General features: G+C 39.4%; 1 protein-coding gene across 2 annotated transcripts in view; it reads left to right on the top strand.

Moving 5' to 3' along the window:
- PLCL2 (phospholipase C like 2) overlaps positions 1-20206 on the top strand; it is a 162296-nt gene that overhangs the window by 116818 nt on the left and 25272 nt on the right. For both annotated transcript variants that reach the window (XM_039837046.1, XM_039837047.1), the window contains exon 4: positions 11362-11437. In XM_039837046.1, the coding sequence (XP_039692980.1) occupies positions 11362-11437 (76 nt within the window). The remainder of the gene's footprint in view (positions 1-11361; positions 11438-20206) is intronic.

The raw sequence follows: 20206 nt of genomic DNA, 5'->3' as shown, positions 1-20206 counted from the left end.
ACACACACACCCATCCGCCAGCTCTGACCCCACCTTGAGAGATTCTTATCTTTGTCATCTCACCTTCCATCCTGAGCTGACTCCCAGGGCAACTGGTGCCCAACAGAAGATATGCCCTGTTGTGTTTTACCAAGGACACATCTCAGTGAACGCGGTTGTGAATTCATACAAACCATCTGGGCAGCCGTGCATGGAGTGTGAATATATGTGCACAAGATTGTTCTTATACAAAGACACTGTGACTAGAAATCAGAATGAAGGAGGAACCTGCCTGCACCCGAGGAAGTAGCTGAGTGGGGATTTTAAAGGGGGCTGTGCTGGCAGAGAAGATGAGCCCTGATGATGCAAAAATCCTGGCGTTGGTGCTTCACTCTGTGACTGTGGGCAAGTCCGCTTCTTTATCTGTAAAATGTTGGCATAGCATCACCACCTTAGAGGGTATGAGATTACATGTAAATACCCCAGAACGTAATAAATTCTCAAGAAATGGTAGTCATTATCATGTCATTATTAGTGTTCAATGGCTAGAAATATGCAGCTCTTGAAGCTTTCAGACATTTATGTGTGTGTGTTTTAACATCACTCCAAACTTCAGAGCAGCAGCTTTGCTGTTATGAAGAGCATGGCTTCTCTGTTTCATAAAGGCAGGTTTAAAATTACAAAGTGAAAAGCAGAAGGTAAGGTTTCCCACCACTTTGTGAGGCCAGTTGACTCTACTCTGAAAGGGGAAGACACAGGAACACGTGAGTTATGTGGTCGACACCAGGAAGAATGCCTCGGTTTATATGGTAAATACTGTAATAACGCGTCGCGTCTAATGAATTCTTGTCTTCTAGCTCTGCTGTCCCTGCGATATTGCGGACACTTCGCTGTGCTCAAAAAAGCTGCTTTCATTACACAGAAGTCTCCAATTGCCTTTCTCTCTTAACCAACATCTATACTTAGTTATCCTAGACCTGAGAGAAACTAATAATACCTGACAGTAAGACTATGATTGAATTACCTTCTGTTAATTAGGAGTTTCTAAATCACTTTGATCCCTTTGGAGAAAAGGCTTGATATAAATACACAGTAATAAAAGTGGTACTATGTTTAATTCTAATTGTATGTTTGGAGATTTAATTAATTTAGTAATAATAGTTTTAAATGAGCATGTCAGAACTCTAAATGGTCCTCGGTGACTTGAAAGAGTTAATGTAGCATCCAGAATTTCCTGATCTACTCTCTGGAAGTAGCTTGGTCACTGAATAATTGAGCTTAAGGAGCTTGAGTTCCCGTTTCTTCCTGCAGGGATGATTCAGGCCAGGTTTTGAGCCATTCTCTTCAGTTCTTTGGAGACACTCCCTTCCATTCACCGTGTAGCGTCTGAACTCACCAGCTTCAAAACTTCCAAGACCTGGGGAACCACAGTTGATACCCTGGCCCTTCTTCCCCTTTTACCAGGCATTTCCTGGAGGCAGAAGTGAGTGGCCAGCTATAGACTACATCCTCACTGGACAGCGCCTGGCTGTCCACAGGCCCAGTTGAAAGTTCCTTTCCAAATCGCCAAGCCCCTCACTTGCTCATATCCCTTCCTATCTCAGAGCCGTCGAGGATACTTAAGCTGAGGGTGCACTTAAATCTCTTGCTGTCTGAGATGGCGTGAGGATGTCATATAAGCACATGGTTATTACAGTTTAGAAAAGCAGAGAAGCGTTTGTACAGTGTTAAGAGGTTGACATGGCCAAAGTCCCCAGAGAGCATAGGGTCTGTGTGTGCACATCCTTAAGGTAACTATGAAGTAGCTGTGCACTAAAGTAGCCTGTTCAGTGTGAGAATGTTGCATAAAATTTCCCACAGCAATCACATAGAAAATGAAATGCAGCACACCACGTTCTTCTCTAAGGAGACTTCTGATCACATGAGATCGTGAAATGGAATAATAACAGGATTATAATCAAAGTGCTTGTGAACTTTCTCTATACATGCTCTCCACACAGAAAAACACAGAATGGTATATTATTATATGAACTGGTAGGAATTATTATATATAGTTTTCCTGGATAGTTTTATAATTCCAGTGGGGTTCATTTTTAGGTTAGTTTAGGTCCTGTTTTGTTGCTCGATTTTCAGTAGTGGTTTCTCTGAATATCACATCGTATAGGACCAGAAACAGTACAAGGTCAAAACCAAAATTCTATTCAACTTTTTGAAACTCTACGTACTTTGTGAAACTAAAACTATTCAGAAGTTTTAAAACTTTGCCAACAATTTATAGTAGGATGAACATTTTAAATCTGTACGTTGACTTCATAACTAATACTTTGGTATGTAGGAATCCCTGGTTTTTTCAGAACCTTTTTCTGTCCTCCCCTAGCTGATATGCACAATGGAGCTTCACCAGCCCCTGGTCTGTTTAAATAAGTTTGGGAACATATGGAGACTTCCAGTAATGCTAAATCCCAATTAATGCAGAAATACGAGAGAACAGGGTTGGTCATGGTTTTATAGTTTATTCAGTTGTCTTCATAAAAGAACAATTTCTTATCTGACTTAAAAGTTTTTTAAAAAATTTATCTTTGGATAAGATAAATCACCATGGTGCATTCACTGTTTTAATTTCTCTAAACTCTGCTTCTGATTTTGTCTTTTCTTTTTTTCTAATTCCTCTATTTTTCCCTATTCCTAATAGAGGAGTTTACTCTGTGATGTTTTCTCTCATCTTTGCTCCTCTCTCCTCTCCTCCAGCCTAACAAATATGTATAACTAAGGACTTCTAGTGGCTAACACGGGAAATGCCTCTCGGAAATACCCACAAGTGTAAACTTGCAGTCTATCCACAGGGCGCCAAAGCAACTGATAGTGAGAACCTAGGGCAATCTGGTGTTTTGATTGCTTGATGCTATTTATTTTTGTGAATTTCATATTGAATCCAAATGGTTATTTAGGTAAAAACAGGAAAAAACTACATTATGCTGTGTATAATCTTAATGTCTTTATATAATCTTTACAAGGTGATTCACCTCAGAAATTGCAGTTTAATCTGTGAAATGCAGCCCTTTCTTAGTGTGTCGATACGGTTATATATTAATTTAGAGTGAGAAGTTATAGATGGAGACATTGATTGTGGTAGAAGAGGCTTTTTATCATGTGAAAATTCGACTAAACATCTACAGCTGAGATGGGTTGTTACTTTACAAGATTCGATATTAAATTTAGTGCTCAAGAGATTCAGATTGCATCAGTATTTAGATAAAAGTTATCTAAAGAGGAGAGCCACATTCTTCCCTTAGGTAATATACCACCTTAGCTCCAAAGTGAACTTTATGAAAAGTTAAGAGCATATTGAAAATCTGGAGAATTCTTGGCTTTCTGAATATGGACCCTGGGTCATTCAGAACTCCTAATTCACTCCAGATTTATACAGCACTTGGCATCTATTCTTTGGCAAGAAATGATTGTTAAAATAGTTGAGTACAGTGTTGAGGCAGGCTTAAGTTGAATACGATAGAAACTCAGAGTTTATACTTCACAATATATGATGCCAAAACCATACTTAAGTTGAATACGATAGAAACTTAGAGTTTATACTTCACAATATAATTGAATAGGAGACTGAAAAAAAATTCAGGAAGATTTTGAAATACTCTCCCTTTTATAGTCAGTTCTGCTACAACACTTGGTTTGAAACTGCAAATTTATTTGAATGTGATTGATACATTAGTGAATAATTTTAGCCTAAGGCAAATTTCGTGTTTGTTTATGTACAGTTTTGACCACAAAAAACACTGATGAACACAGAAAACTGCACTTTGGTGAACTGAATCACACACACACATCTCAAACACCTACTGACTGCTCCAGTTCACCAAGTGTGTTATGAGCTGCACCCATCCACATCTTGTGTTCCAGCGTCTCACCAGATTTTAGGTTGCTCTCTTGCCACTTCATGGTAACTCACAAGCTGCAACATTTCCGACACCCACTTCCACCAGCGAACTTCAGGTCTTTTTCAAGGTTAAGTACCACATTCAGTGTCGTAGTTTTGCATTTCTTAACGATATAACGTATTCAGAGCTGCGCTATCGCTTTTATTCAGTCCCTGTCTTCTTCTAATGTGTCACTGTAAAATTTTTGAATTTGTACCCCTAACCCCATTTTCCTCTCAAACCCTGTGGTTTTTACTGTGCACGTTTGTAGAGTTTATTGATTTTTAGGAACATGTATGTCACATTATAGCAGAGCTGTCAGTACTGCAGTTACCTTCTCCACAATTACCAAATGACCAAATTCAGAGCTTCTGATCCTGTAGACTCACCTCCTTCCAGAAACTCTGCTCGCACATCTGTAAACGTTTACTATCCTTCTGTTCCTCCCCTTACACCACTCTTTCTGTGTCTGTTACACTAGTCCTCTCTGCTTATTAATTGGAGTGGTTCTGGAGTATTACTGTGATGTTTTAATATCAGCTGTCTTTAAAATCCCTCCCTTGGAGATGTAGACCTTTTATCTCAGCTGCTACCTTGGTGCAGAAAAGTCCCGATTTTCCAATGCCAGAACCAAGCTTTCACAGATCAGCTGCTGCAGATTTTTCTCAAGCCTGCCTTGTTGTAACTGCCAACTCAGCTCAACTAAGGTGAACTCCACATCCTGAATCAGTTAACATATTAAAGACACTTTGTAAATTGCGAAATGCTTTACAGCTGTTGCGAGTGTTACAGTTTTTCTTATCCAGTTTACCCTCTAGTCTTTGACTTCTCCTTCCATGCCGGGGGCACACCAGTCACTGAGTCCTGCTCTGCCCTTCTCTACATCATCTCTCAATCCCATCCTTTCCTTTCCAGCCCTTCTGCGGCCTTCAGTGTCTTTTATAGCAGTGGTTCCCTGCCTGCTTCTGTCCCCACTTTCAGATCCCCCACCCCCATTTCTTCCCTCACCCTTTGTTTCTACTTCTGAAATCCACTTTGATCACAGCAAGTCTCTGCTTAAAATCGTAATTCCGTATTCCATTCAGTCCGGTCCTTCACTCCTTTTCTAACCACATTTACCTACTTTCCCCTAACGTGAATGGAAATGCCTGGAGAGCTTAACAGTATTTTACATTGATTTATATCCTGCCTCCCTCCCCATCATGCCTGCAGTGGGGTCCAGTATGTGGGAGCACCCACATAAAATATGCTCCTCTCTGCATGTTCGTTAACAATTCAGTAGTGCTTTTTAATCTAGCAGAGCTTTATGTTCTTTCTATAGTTTTTCTATTATGTGGGCTTTGTTTTTTATGATTTTCTATAATTTGCATAGTGAAAAATGTGGAAGCGGCAGTGAGATTTCATGAGGAAACTAGGACAAGTCACTTTGGAGACGGTTTGTTATTTAGAAAGTGTTTTCATAGCGACCTTGCTGGAAGGGATGATGACCACAGCTACTAATGACCGCGCATACCGTGACCTCCCCACACAGCAGAATCGGGCCACAACCCTCCACCTGTGTGAGATGGGGAGGGGAGTTGGCTTGAACTGTAACACGTAGCCCAGCAGACTCCACAGCAGTAAAACTTTTCACACCCCAGTTCAAATGTGTGATTTTTATATTATTTGCAAGTATTAAAAGCAATGTTATCTTTTCCAACGATAACTTTATAAATGGTTTCTCTTCCATGGTTCAACTTTGTGATGATTTGTTGTACTTGGATGTAGTGAAAGAAAAAGTTACCTCTTAATTTCAGTGTTCCTGTATTTGATTCTAAGATTTTTCACCCACATAGTAATAATTATTTTAAAGTGCCTTTAAAAAAAAAAAAGGTAGTATTGCTAACTTAGATGTTACTTTCACTAGCACACCAAAGCTTACAGATTCTGAGGAAATTTTGTTATTTTTTGTCCCGTTGTCAGCATTCGTGAACCAATTTGCTTTGTAGGGCTGTGTAGCACAAGGATGACAATCCTCCAGTGACATTGAGCTTTAGAGACTGCCATAAAGATTATTCTCATTAGAGGAGGAATACTGCTTTGGATTGAATTAGTTGGTCTTCTGCAGACCTGTGCCCTTTGATTCACATTTGCCACTTTGTTGTTCATCCCTGGAGTCCTGAGAGGCCAGTCCAGCTTTGGTCCAGCCTTCCAACGGTCTTTCCCGACCCGGTGGTTCCTGAAGCCACACCTGTGACCTGAGCGCTGTCCATCAAGACCTACCATGGACTTAGAACTCTGGGGGTGTTCAGTAGGGGCCAGGTATATCATTTTTATAAGTCCATTGGCAAGTTTGAAAATGATAATCAATTATTTGATTTGGGGAAGATATTTACCAGTTATGTGTCACCCAGTCACAGAATCTATGTAAAAGAACAAACCTTTTTTTGCTATCTAGCTGTTCTCTTTCGTGACAACTTTCGCACTTCTCAGACTTTGTAACTTCATTAGAACAGCTACAGCCAAAGCAGCAACAGCATCCATGTGTTAAGATGGGGACAGGCAAAGGAAGGTCTTAAGAGGCATTTCCCCTTTGAAACTGAGGGTCAAACCAAAACAAAGAGAAAAAATGTAGAATTTAGAAGATATTATTACTGTCATTATTAAATTTCTTTCACCCAAGGACTAAAAATTTTTGACAAATTACTTTTATAATTATCAATATCTGTGTTCTTGGGATGAAGGGAGATTTGGTGTATTGTTCAAAATCAGACATAAGATTTTTACATAAAACCATAGACTAGCTTATTCTGAAATCAGAATTTTCCTAATGGATATGCAAATTTAAAAACAGAAAATAAAGAAGCAGTCTATACAAATCCAGTAATATTAAATATAGTAATATTGTAATAGTCCTTCTCGTAACATATCTATAAACAGAGAAGTTTACCTTATGTTAACATGGGAATTATTTTCAAAATACCTTATAAAAGGTATTTCTGGGTTTTTTTCAGGTTAATAAAATATGAATTTTAAGTTTTACTTTAGTTGAAACTTCCTGCTTTTCATCTTCTTGAGTCCTGTATTAAAATCCTATATTAGAGTTGATCAAATTTATGAAATGGGTTTCTGCGCTATGTTAAATCCATACACTTGATCTTAGTCCAAAGACCAAGAAATGATTATATTAACTCCACAGATTCTTCCTAATGCATTAGTTCCAGAAATTTAGGAGGTACTGGTAACTAGACACTAATATAAAATCCATTAGTAACAACTCTGTGAAGTCATCTTCTATTTCATAAACAATATGGTAACTTACTAGGGCTGGCAGCAGGATGTCTGATTGCTGTGCCAAGACTTTCATACCTATGCATTTAAAGGGGACTGATGAAATTAAAGCATTTGCATTAATGCAAATAATGCTTAAAAACCAACCACTCTAATGAGCTTTGCGTTGTATTGACATTAATGTACTATATGCAGAGAAAATAAGATAACTTAAAGCAATTTTTCCCTTTGACTCATTTTTTGATGTCCTTCCCCACTTACTGCTTTTGTCTTGTCCAAGATGCTTATTCTAGCAGTTTCACATTCAATATAAACAATTTCTCTGCTATAATAATGAATTGTTAAGTGGAGCCAAGTAAATCGTTTATTGTCATGTTTTAAAAAATGTTTTCCCAAAGCACTAGAAATAGTTAAAAAACAACAGCAACAATTCTGAGTCAATGTCTGTAGTCGAGATACTTCCATACTGTGTGTAGAACCTAGAAGCTATCAGGAGTTACTAATTTCATTTTCCTTTTTTTACATCTTTCTGGTTGGAGTGCCTTTCTTCTGTTTTACTGGTACGATCGCTACTTGTATGTCAAGACCTATCTTGGTGCTGTGGAAAAAGCAGAGGCTTTGAGGTCAAATGAAATATCAGTTCTTTTGTTTATTAGTTACAGTTCCTTTGCCCATTATACCAGACGACCTCGGGAAAGTTGCTTAACTCTCAGGTCTTCTGTGTTCACATTTATAAAACGAACACCCTAAATACCCACCTCACATGGATTTGGTGAGCATGAAATGAAATAGAAAGCACCAAGTATGTACCTGATGCAGAGGAGGCGTTGAATTACTTTCGTTTTGATTCACTCAACCAACACTTGTACTATTTATAATCACAACTTGTTATAAAGTATTAGACCCAGACAGAGATTGATCCCAACGAGATCTAATGGCGCCCCCATCTTGTCCCTGCTATGATATTCAATCATAGTTGTCAGCTGAATGAAAGCAAGACATCAGCTTGCTGGACCCCTGACCTAGTATGCTTATAGGAGCTCACAGCCCCGACAGCTTGATTAGGAATACCTAGAGGGGCTTTTACATTGAGAAAGAACTTATGCAAATACTGCAGGGGTTAAGGATTAATGAACTCATGCTATGGACAAGAACTTTAAACTGTTTGCCATATGTTAATTTCATTATAAATATGTACCCTAACTATAAATACGTATCCTAAAACTATAAAAAAGATATAAACTGGCAGTTCTTCCTCCCAAAGGAAGTGGTTAAAACATTTAATAACAGGTGTGGCGAAGTAAATCATCTCTGCTAAGGCCTGGATGTGTTTTCTTCCTGCCTTGTCTAAGTTCTGCTGGTTGTTTACTGCATGCCTACCTCTTAGGCGGGTTCCCTCCAGAATTCCCCTCTGACACGGTCTGCAAGTTACCTGCTGCTCTTTACTTACAAACCTGAGAGGAATGGCTTTTCACTCTGTATTTTCCATGCTGGCATATTAGCCACCTTCATATTGTACATACTGCTCATAAGTAAGGATGGGGTGCATTCGCCCCCAGTGTTGGGAGACTTTTACATTGATGTCCAAGCCACAAATAGAGCACGCCAGGACACTGCCAGGACCCACCATTAAATGTCTCACCAACCTTCCTGGCTTAGGAGTATTTAACTTTGTCACACCCAGTAGCAGGTGGCCTACAATGACAATGCTGCAAGTTATTATGATTATTGTTTGCTCATAGTCCTGGGTCAGCAACTCTTTTTTATTCATTCTCAGCTCTTAGCTCGGGGGCCCACTTCGAAGGCCTCAGTAAATGATCATCCCAGTATAAAGGATTGATCCTCTCAAGTATTACAGAGCCCAGGAGGCAGATGAGCTTTTCTCTTCAGCCCCTTGAGATGATGTGCCTTTCTTCAAGCCTTGCATGTATTTTACCACTGAAAGGTGCATAACTATTTAACCTTTGGTGAGACTTTAAACTGGAAAATACTTTCAAGAGTAATAATGCAATTTGTTGTTTCTCTGAGCTTTGTCATAGCAGGCTTTTCAAGTAAAACTAAAATTAGCGATGGGTCTTTGAAACGTTGCCAGTGAACATATGAAAGGAAGGCATACTCATTCAGCTAATTTTGGGCTACCAGAAAATGCCCTGCCAGGCTCCTGGATAAATGGAGAGTCGACTGTCACATCTACCAATTGCCTTCGTTGAGCCTTCGCATCCTTCATTGCATCCTTTCATTTAATTCTGACAACATTATGAGAGTAATGTCTCTTATTAAACTCATTTTACAGGTAGGAAATTATGGCTCCATGATGTTTAATACCTTGTCCTAGATGACAAATCTAATGAATAGCAGAACCTCGATTTGAACCCAGAATTAATATGTGCTCTTTCTACCCCTGCACCATATACCCTGTCTGAATCCATTTTGACCACCTCTCCCCCGCAGGCTGCCTAAGTGCGTGAGCCTGTGCTTTATGCTGCTGTTTTGTTCTCCTCCATTCCTGCTGTTACTGATTCTGTCCTGTCCGTTTGTTTCCTGACCAAGTTCATTTTATTGCTTGTATTTTTTTTTTTCTTTTTCCTTTTCGAATGATGAGAACACCGTTGGCCAGTTCTTTGGTACTGAGCTGTGACAACCCCATCCTTGCTTGAAGAAGTCCTTGCTTCTTTATATCTTTCATTTGGCTTGACATCAAAGCTGAAAAAGGTTACCGATGACGGTATGAACCTTTTCAGTATGTGAATTATGTAATAGTACAAATGACTTTATATCAGTATAATTGAGTTCTTAACTATTCATTTTTATCACTGCCTGTTCAATATGTCAAGCTGTAAAAGAGAATATTTTAATTTACAGGAATGACTCAGATCTTGAAAAATGAATGTGAAAACACTAAATTCCAAAGTGCAAGCCCTACCACTAGGCCATGAACTCTTTGAAGGTGAGCTGTATCCTGTAGGTCACTGTGTCCCCATCACCTAATCAAGGGCTGTCTCTTGTAGACCTTCCGTGAATAATGAATGAAGATACAAATGAACACCTGCTTTGGCCTTCAAACCTTTGGATGTTTACTATAATTTTCTTAGAACAGTGAAAATCGATAAATGCTCTATGATTCACTTTAAAAATATGGTGTACTTCTTAAAAGGCATGTTGATTATGCTTTAGTGTAAATAAGTGTAACTAATCAAATATGGTGTTCTTTAAATTATACAAACAATCCAACCTACATATATTTCATTTCTATGAAATAATTACTATGCCAACTAGCGATAAATACTATAAAGAAAAGGCAGAATTTAAAGTAATGAAAAATGGTGGATTGGTGTTTATTTATAACGGTCATTTTAAAAGATGAGTATTATAGTGCAAACTATCGAGACATTTAAGCACAAAAAGTTAGAATCTACATTTAAGGTAAGTATCAATAGTTGCATGCGTTTGAGCCACGAGAGCTGAATATGTCTATCCCATTTTCATAACAATTTTAGAGCCAAAAAGATCACTTCAGACAGATTTTTTTCCCAACATTTTGGTGAGTAAAATAATTGGTCAGCTGTGCCCTGATCCTTTTTCCTATTCAAACTTGGCTGTTAAAGCAACCTCATGCAGTTTGGAATAAGAACTCCAAGCTGAATATTGTAAAGTTATTGATAGGGGCATTAAAAATACTAGTTTGAACAATATCATTAGTAATGTATCAAATAAAAGCTGTGTTTTGGTCCTCATTGTAAGTTTTAAACTAATCTTCAGATAAAGGTATTTTGGCTGAAATGGGTAAAGTGTGTAGGTGCTGGAGCTTTCTATAAGATGATGTAACAGGTTTTATTAAAATGAATGACTGAAAATATGGTATAAAACATAGATCAGATGTTTACACATATTTATTTGTAGTTTTTCATACTGAAATGAATTCAGTTTAGTACTGGCTGTCAAGGTTCAAATTCAGTGTTGGACAAGCCTAACTATACCTGAAACTTAATACTCGCAGTCTTGTTTAAATCATTTCATGTCGATGCATGATTTTTCATTTACATATTTGAATTTGAGTAGTGAGAAGTCGATATAAGAGCGTTGTGCCACATCGCCTCAGCCTGATTTTAGGGGAAGAGCCTCACACATGTGTGCAGACCCATGTTGTCAGTTGTAATCTTGTGCCTGGATGTTCCCTTTGCAGATGATCCAGTCCCTCAAGGCCTTGATTGAAAATGCAGATGCTGTGTATGAAAAGATTGTACATTGTCAGAAGGCAGGTAAAGTAAAAGTTTCTTTTCTTTAAATCAGTAGCATCATTTATTTGCCCCTAAACTATTTTTCATCTGTTTGATGCTATGTCAAGAAAATCAGATATAAAAATTATTCTTCCATGGCTAAAGAAAATACAAATTCACTGATTCTCAAGCCTACATAACAAAATCACGGCGAGTGGGTGGTAAAATATATTGACATCAGTCTGGGGTGTGGCTTAAGAATTCCCAGCTGTTAAAAGCTCCCAGGTGTTTCTAATGAGCAGCCAAGATGGAGAACCTCTACAATAATTTCTTCCTCAGTGTCACCTGTGCTGCCAGACCCCCTTCTGTCATCCATGACTTTCTAGCACATGATAGGAAGGGTGAGTCTTGAACGGAGAAAGATTGAGTTCTTAGAAAGAGGATTACAACCTCTTGACACTTTTTAATGCATTGACATTTTCAAATGCTGACGAATTCATTAATTTAACATCCAAATGTTATACTAGATTATAAAATTCTACTTACATAAACAACTATCTAATTAATTTTAGCTGTGACAAAACCCAAACACTCAAGTATTCTACATTGTAATAAGAATAGACAAATGGAGTTCTTTCAATTTTGAAATTTCATTTGTCAATTTGGAAGATTCTAATATGGAAAATATTTGTAATTCATAAATAAGAATATTTGTCCTAAGGTTTCTGGTTGCTGTCCTTTAAAATCAAGAGACTATAACCAAAAAAAAAAAAAAAAAAATCATATCTAAGAACGAACTTGTTTAAAATAGATTAAAGAAGAGGATACGTGTGATAATTTTCCTTTTTGGTATTTTTTAAAGGACTATGTACATTAATGAGTAATCAGAGAAATATCCTCATCTTGTTTTACTCATATTCTTAAGAAAATATTATTAGTAAAGTAATCTTTCTACTGGGATAATATTCCCTATAACCACAACTAAAACAAGTTCATACATCATTTTTGTAATTTCATTATTTCATTACACAAAATTATCCAGTAGCTTACTAGAGTCTATTGTATCAATTCTAAACTTCTGATTTCCCATGCGAAGTCATCTACCAACTGGCTCACCCATTTTGCCAATGTTATATAAAATTTGTTAATTAAATCATCTGTTCATTGGTTTAATGAATATGTTTTGAACTTCTACTATGCATAAGATACTTACTTGTAAGAGCTATTTCATACCAAAATATCAAAAAATAAACAAGATTGATTTTTGCCTTCTAGAACCTTCAAATTGAACATGAGATATGAAAGTTATCACACAGTCACATGTATGGAGAACTTACTATGTGTTTCTCAGGAGTCTGAATTCAGTTTGTGAGACAGTTGGTTTTTGAGCAAAATGGGAAAGAAGTTGAGCTTTGCGATGATGGTCATCATAGCTGTGTGCAGGGAATTTTTTGTGGGCAAAACCCAGTTGCGAAGCTACTGGGAGCAGTGAGGAAGGAAAGGAAGTGACCTTGTCAACCCAGCCTGGCCTTCGGGCTGCCCTTCCCCATCTTCTGTGTGCTTCTGTTTAGTCAGATCTCCATGAGCCATCCTCCTGCTAACACTTCTCTCTCCCTCCTCTCTGCCAATCTGTACTGTTCTTTCTCGTCTCAACAATATTTCTGAAGACCTTTTATGATTCAAGGATTTATGTAATCTAACCATTCTGTTCAGCCCTTCAAACATGTACAGTATTTTATTCAGCTGATAGAGCTACTTCAGCGAGTGTGTGTTTTATTAAGGTACTCCATTTTCCAAACAGGATAGTAACCTCCTAAGGCACCAGGTTTGCATATTGAGTTACTGTTGAGATTTTACTCATGATGTCTGTTCTAACATTCTATACAGAAAAGTCACTCAAATATGAGCTGACTAAATATGATATGACTTTTATTAAGTGTTCTATTTTATTAAATACATGTATTGCTGTGAGAATTATGGACTGTGAAAATTTAAGACTGCATTTATCAGAAAAAAACTTCTTTTTAACAATTTGAATTGTCAGTTCTTTACAACTTTATTGCTTTGTGCAGGTTCATAATTTCTAGTGTAATGCAGCTTTATGTTCCATTTGATTACAGTAAGAAATATATTTGCTCATATTTTTAAAAGGTGAAGAATCTTGTCTATTAAGGATTTTGCTTGGGTGGAGGCGGGGAGAGACTAACACTGTGTAATGGTTTGCGTTGCTTTGGGTTTAAAGATCTTTAGAGGCATATAACGATTATCTTTTGGTTTCACAGTTACTGCTGACCGCCTACACAACCCTTCTGTTATCACAAGTGCTTATTTTAGAGTCCCTTGATCTTTTTTTCCTCATGTTTATAGTTATCGTAAGAGCATATAGTCATTAGTCATATGAAGAATTGCTAATTTGTATTGGACTCAAAAACATTTGCATAAGATTTTACTTTTGATAAGTAATTGTTATTCCGCTTGCATAACTTTAATCTTGCAATGACAAAATGAAGATATAGGTCACCAAAGTGCTGCAAGAGAGGATTATTTTAGAAATATTTCAAACTTGCAAACACTAATTTATGTTCTTATTAGATAAACCTTCATTTAAACAATTAAGTGAAAACAGTGAGTTACACTCCCACCTCCAGTCACATGTTGAAAAGTGTACCTACTTTGGACAGGTCCTGGCTGTGTAGTTGTTTTTTTTTGGAGATAACAGTATGTATTCTGGTGTTGTTACTGGGAAGAGGGAGTGAGGCAGACAAGGTATGCTGGGAAACGAAGACCACCCCCCATCCAGCAAAGGCTGGGGTCTAGCAGGACCCAGTAGGAAGATGACACAAAGGGATACTGGGGAGGGCAGAGGGAACATCAACGTGACGGGCAGTTGGGGCAGCCTGCGTAGCTCTCTTTTTTAAAAAGAAAAGATGGCAGCACTGAAGGTTGGAGGGTTAAAGGGAAATCTTAATAAGAAAACTATCCTAGGAGTATGAAAGATCCAGCGAAGAGGAAGACGTTAAAAGATGAAATGGAGATAAAGGATGGAGGAAGCGAGGAGGGCAAGGATCAAGTGCAAGTCATGAAACACTTGACCTTAGAAAGAGGGAAGCACCCCCTCTTCTCAGACAACACAGAAAGCTGTGACATTTAGAGAAATTCTGAGAAAGAGAGGAGCATTTTCCATTGAGAAGGTGGACAGGGAAGTCCTGCCATAAGAGAACAGTTTTGAGGGTGAGGAAGTGAAAGAGAGAACTAAGGACAGGGATAGAGTGTGGGAGCATCTGTTCAGTCAGAAGTCAGTAGTGCCAATAAGAGGGTCTGATTAGATGTTGGATCGTGCAGGAGTGATGTGGATGAGCGGGTCTTGGCCGCCGTCTGATGAGAAAGATAAGTAATAAATGGCATGGCTGTGCAACAATGAGTGTGTATAAACTAATGAGCACAGGTGAATACACTCACACACATTCTCCTAAATCTAACAAATGCACAGTTTTCCAAGAAACAGCAAAGTTGGCGATTGGTAAGGAACACATGCAGGGGAGCTGAACAGGAATCTGCAGAGGGAGAAGCATCAGAAAAGTTCTCTTTTTTTAGAAGTTTCTAAGTTGATAAAAGATTAGCCAGGTTCTTTCAGGGGAAAAGTCTTCCACTTTCTACTGTTTCTCTCTCTCTCTTTCTCTCCTCTCTTGCTCTCTCTCTGGGGCCCAAAAGAGCAGACTATCATTGACTTTTAATTTCCTTCTTAGTCACTTAGTTGATATGCTTCATAAAGGATAGGAAGATGATCTAGAAGGAAACTCAAACTACTTTGCTTCAGTGAGTTGGATGTTTTTGTCAGGTGAATTTAAATGGAAAATAATTTGTTCTCTGGGGAAAAAAAAGAAATCAATGACATACTTCCTGTCAAAGATGGTGAATTAACACATGCATTTAATCTCCACTCCCTTCTGAGCCTCGTTAAAATGACAGTTAGGGTTTTGTTTTTTTGTTTTAGAGCCTAAACCCCTAAGGACAAAGAAAATAGGAGCAACAAAATTTTGGAAACTAAAAACAGCTGAACAAGTGATAATTGACTTAGCTGACTCAAGCAAGGTGAAGTTGAAGCTGCCAGTGGGGGACCTGGCAAGCTATCTGGTTTACACTGCAGACCACCCCCCCACCAGCTCGGAACTTGGTGGCACCAGGTGCCTCTGGAAGTTAGGGTGAAGGCAGGGCTAAAAGAGAGCTCTCCCAAAGTTGGATTAAGAAGCAGTTAGACCCCAGGTGGCTGACAGACCGCATGTGTCCTGACAGTGGGCGGGGTTAAAAATAGCAAAGTTCTCTTCCTTCATCTGGGGAGTTTGATAGATAACACTTGAAAAAAGTCTAAACAATATAAGCATGTCATTTAGAAATATGGATATAAATATTAAAAAAGGAAACAAAAAACTCAGCAGTTGAATGTACTTGCTTCTGGAGAGGCAAGCTTAGTGACAATTATTTGGCTCTTTAAACTATGTGCATGCATAATTCTGATAAAAATTAAGTCACTACTAAATTTAAATTTAATTTAAATTACTAAATTAAAAAAAAAAAAAACAAAAGAAGAAGAAGAAGAAGAAAGGAAGGAAGGAAGGAATCAAGGAACAGAAGCTGCCACAGGGATCCCTGACTAAGGATGTTCCTGGAGAAGATGTGGGCCACACTGACAAGCCTTGGGGACAGTGTGAGGTCTGAGGTGAGGTTACTGCCAAGGACCCTTGCTGCTCTCCCTGGCTTTGCGGGCAAGCCCAGTGCCCAGAGGATGTTGTGTGCCTGGGTGGGCGAGAGCCTGGTTCCTCTTTTGGCAAGAGAATTAGTTCTCTTTCAGAATGACTGAGGGAAGATCAATCTCTAAATGAAAGAAAATCCAGGCCACCCCAGACCTATTTAAATAGAAGCTTGTGTTCTAAAAGCTCTAAAGGAATCTCATGCATGGCAGGGTTGCATCATTATTGAGTGAAATGGGATATAAGGTAACTTTCCAAGTAATGAAAGCTTTACCCTTCATTTTAATCAGTTTAATGGAAATTTTTCTATATTGGACTCTATACATGCCTGCTTTCTTAAATTTGGTTTGCCAGAAAACTTGTGTTGACTCAAGGTCACCTGAGAGGCATCCATTGCTGTTCTCCTGTTCAGCGTAGCCATATTCCCAGGAGCCTTCACACGTTGGAGGGCCCTTAACTCACACACTCAGTGGCCCTGCTCTGCCTGTTCAGACCCCATTCCCACGATTGGCCGTCTAATTCCATCTCCTCTCATTCAGCTTTCACTTCCTACCGCTAATTTTTTTCCCACTGAATTTCCGACTATTTGTATGCCACTTGTTTTTTTCCTTTCCGATTTGCTGCTCCTAGTCTTCTGAGCAGTTGGCATCTCCCCTGTGACCAAGCTTGATAGATTTATCTTACCTAAAAGCAGATTAGAGCCTGACGCACTCCCATATGGGGAGAACACAGAGAATGTTAGGCCAGAGCTACGTGACCTGGATTTGATGGCTCAGAGACCTTTTTCATTTCGCAAACTCCTTGCATCTCAGTGTGTTTTTAGGAGTTGAAGTTACCGGATAAGTAACCTGTCACCATCTATCACTTGATTTGTTCACATCGTTATCTTGCCTAACACAGTAAACATAAAATCACCGGAAGATTTATTCTGAAAGCATCTCACAAATGTCCTGTTTGACAATGTTTACAAAAGGAAACTTGGGAGCCTATAACTTTTGTTTTCATTTATGTCAGGATGTTTCTCAGCTCTGTCTTGTATAAGTAAGAGGTTCTTCCCTGGGGGTCCAGAGACCCATTTTCTTGTACCCTCTGTACGATGTCTTTCTGTGCGATATTAGGTTAGTCACTTGACTCCTCTCTGCCTGATTTTCCTCCTTCTAAGTGACATAGCAGATGGTCAAATGGAAACAGCTAATAAGATACTGAAGCAGCTATAATGAAATCCAGGCCTACAGATAGAATTGGTTTCATCCACATGGAAGAGTTACTTCACTGGGTGAGTCCTCCAAGGAAGAAAGAGTTAGAGGAAATACAGAGAATCCTGGGGTGTGATTAGGGGTCTGTAATTCAGAACTGGATGTTCAACTGCAAAACTTAAAAGCATCCTCGGCACGTCTGATGCCCTCACCCTGGTCTACTTCGTCTTTTTCCTATAGCAGTTATTACCCTCTAACCTACCTGTAGTTTACTTATGTCTGTTGCATATTGTGTGTCTTCTTCCAGCTAGAATGTAAACTCCTTGAGGGCAGAGATCTTGGTTTATTTATAACGTATCCCAAACGCCAATTATTTGTTCATCAGACATTTATTAAGTCTTTACTCTCAGTCTGACAGAAGCAGGGGACTTCCCTTCCCTGCCCTCAGTGGGGCTGCAGGCAGAGGGTAGGAGATAGGCATGTGAAGAGCCCCTCACTGCATAGCGTCTGTCATCCAGCAGTGAGAGGGCACTGCTCTGCAGCCATGACAGCACACCTCCGTGAGTAACTCTGTCGGGGCTTATCACTGAATTATTGAACTCAAGGGGTTCATTTTCCCTGCATGAATCAGGGCCAAAGGGGACAGGACAGGAGTTTGCAGCAAGGAAGGTAGAGGTTTATTTAAGGAAATGAATGGCAACAAGCCTGGAGACACAAGTGAGCTAGCGCTCAAAGACCTGGCTCCCCGATGCCCTCTAGGGGATAGATTATACAGGGAAAAAAAAAAACCTCATTAGTCATGGTAGCTAAAGGAATTGGGGTCATGGGCTCTGCTGATTGGTCCGGGCTGAGTAGGAGGCAGCTAATCATTGCATCAAGTCCTGATGGCAGTCATAGCATCCTACTGTCTGGTTTTCGAGGAGATGCTGGTAAGGTCATTCTGAACTTCATGGGTTTGGAGCTACAAAATGTTATCTTTAATTTGACTGAAACTGTTCCTGTGATCATCAGACCTGAGGCTTTGTTCCTAAGACTGTTTGGTGCTGACTTAAGGGCTTAATGATTAAGGGAGTGGTAGTGCAGTATGCAGAAGGATAAGGAAAGAAAAGAAGCAAGTGAGCCCAAGGCCAGTTTGAAGCAAGGAGAAAGAAACGAGAAAAAGTCATTTTAAAGAAGGAAGATTTGCACAGTTACAATTGAACCAGATCTTAGAACAGGAGTTGAGTCAAGAAAGGCGGTTCGTGTGGGAGCAAGTCAGGTGGGGACAGGAATTCCAGACAGAGAGAACATGTGAAGGGCAGTAAGGCCCACGCCGGCAGTAAGGCCCACGCCAGCTGCAGCCGTGACAAGGATGGGAGCAGTGATGAGGCTGACGATGCAGGCAAGGAAACAACACGGACCCAGAAGCTCTAACATGACATTAGACAAACAACCTTGATATATTAGTCTGCATGAAAAGAATTCTCCTGTATGGCAAAACTGTCAGAAGCAAAGTTGCAACAAAAACGACAAACTAGGAAAATTTTTAACAATACATATTAGAAAGAACTAATATCCCTGGTATGTAAGGAACTCTTAAAATCAGTAAGCAAAAGGCCAACATTCTTTGCAAAGAATAGGAACACAGTTCACGATAGGGAAATTCAAAAGACTCTAAAACAAATGAAAAGATGTTCAGCCACATTCATAAAAGATGCAAACCTGTTCCAGGGAATCCAGTTATGAACAAAACACCGAAACCCCTGACTTCATGAAGCTGAAATCTAACAAAAAGCAAATAAATAAAACAGTATGTCAGACAGCGATGAGTGTTTTGGAAACAATGAGACAGACAAGGAGATAGTGAATGCCAGGACGGGGATGGGGGCTCTTTTAAATTAAGTGCTCAGCGAAGACCTTCGAGATCCGATGACATTTGTGAGGAGACGTGCTTGGAGGTCAAGAGGAAACTTCGAACATCTGGAAAGGGATTATCCCAGGAAGAGGAGCCTCTGAAGCAAGGCTTTGAGGTGGGAGCACCTGATGAGTCAGAAGAGGAACTAGAAGGCCAGTGTGGCTGCAGCACAGTGAGCAAAGGAAGGAGAGGGCAGGAGCCAGAGTCAATAACAGGCCAGACGGCAGAGGGCCGGCCAGACCACTGTGAAGATGCCGGCTCCGTTCTCAGTAACATGAGAGGTCTTTCTGAGTGTCTGGGCAGAGGACTGAATGGCTGCATCAATTAGCCTGGAGATAGGGGAAGGAGACAAAAGCAGACGCTGGAAGACCCGACAGAAGGCTTTTGCAACAGTATTGCCCAATCAGTGATTGCGGCTTGATCTGGGGGTGATTGGGGTGGAAGTCATGCAAAATGGTTGCATTCTGGATATTCTGAAGGTTGCGTATCAGGATTTATTGATAGATTGGTAGGAGGAAATGGGGAGTCAGTATGACTGCAAGATTTTTGTTTGGAAAGGTGGAGCTGCTGTTTACTGAGCTGAGGGAGAAGGTTTGAAAGAGAAGATCAAGGGTTTGGTTTCAGAAATATTAAGTTTGATATGCCTAGTTGACTTCTGAGTCTAAAGTTTAGGAAAGAAGTCCAGACTGGAGGTAATGAATTTGAAATTTATAACCGCAGAGGTGGTCTTTTAAGTTTGGATATCTAGATCATCTAAGAAGTGACTGTGGGTAGAGAAGACTGAGCCCTGGCCCTTAGATGTTAGGGAGATAGGGAAGAACAAGCACAGATAGATGCAGCCAGGCAGATAGGAGGAGAGCACTGTGATCTTCTATGAGTCTAGTAAATGAGGTTATTTCAAGGAGATTCCATATTTCATGCATCAGCTCCAAACGTTTGTATCAAAGGCCCTAAAGTTCCATCGCATGCAGTT

The sequence above is a fragment of the Pteropus medius genome, unplaced genomic scaffold (genome assembly GCF_902729225.1).
Source record: "Pteropus medius unplaced genomic scaffold, Ma_sr-lr_union100, whole genome shotgun sequence".
Lineage (NCBI taxonomy): Eukaryota > Metazoa > Chordata > Mammalia > Chiroptera > Pteropodidae > Pteropus > Pteropus medius.
This window is presented reverse-complemented; position numbering and strand designations above follow the sequence as displayed.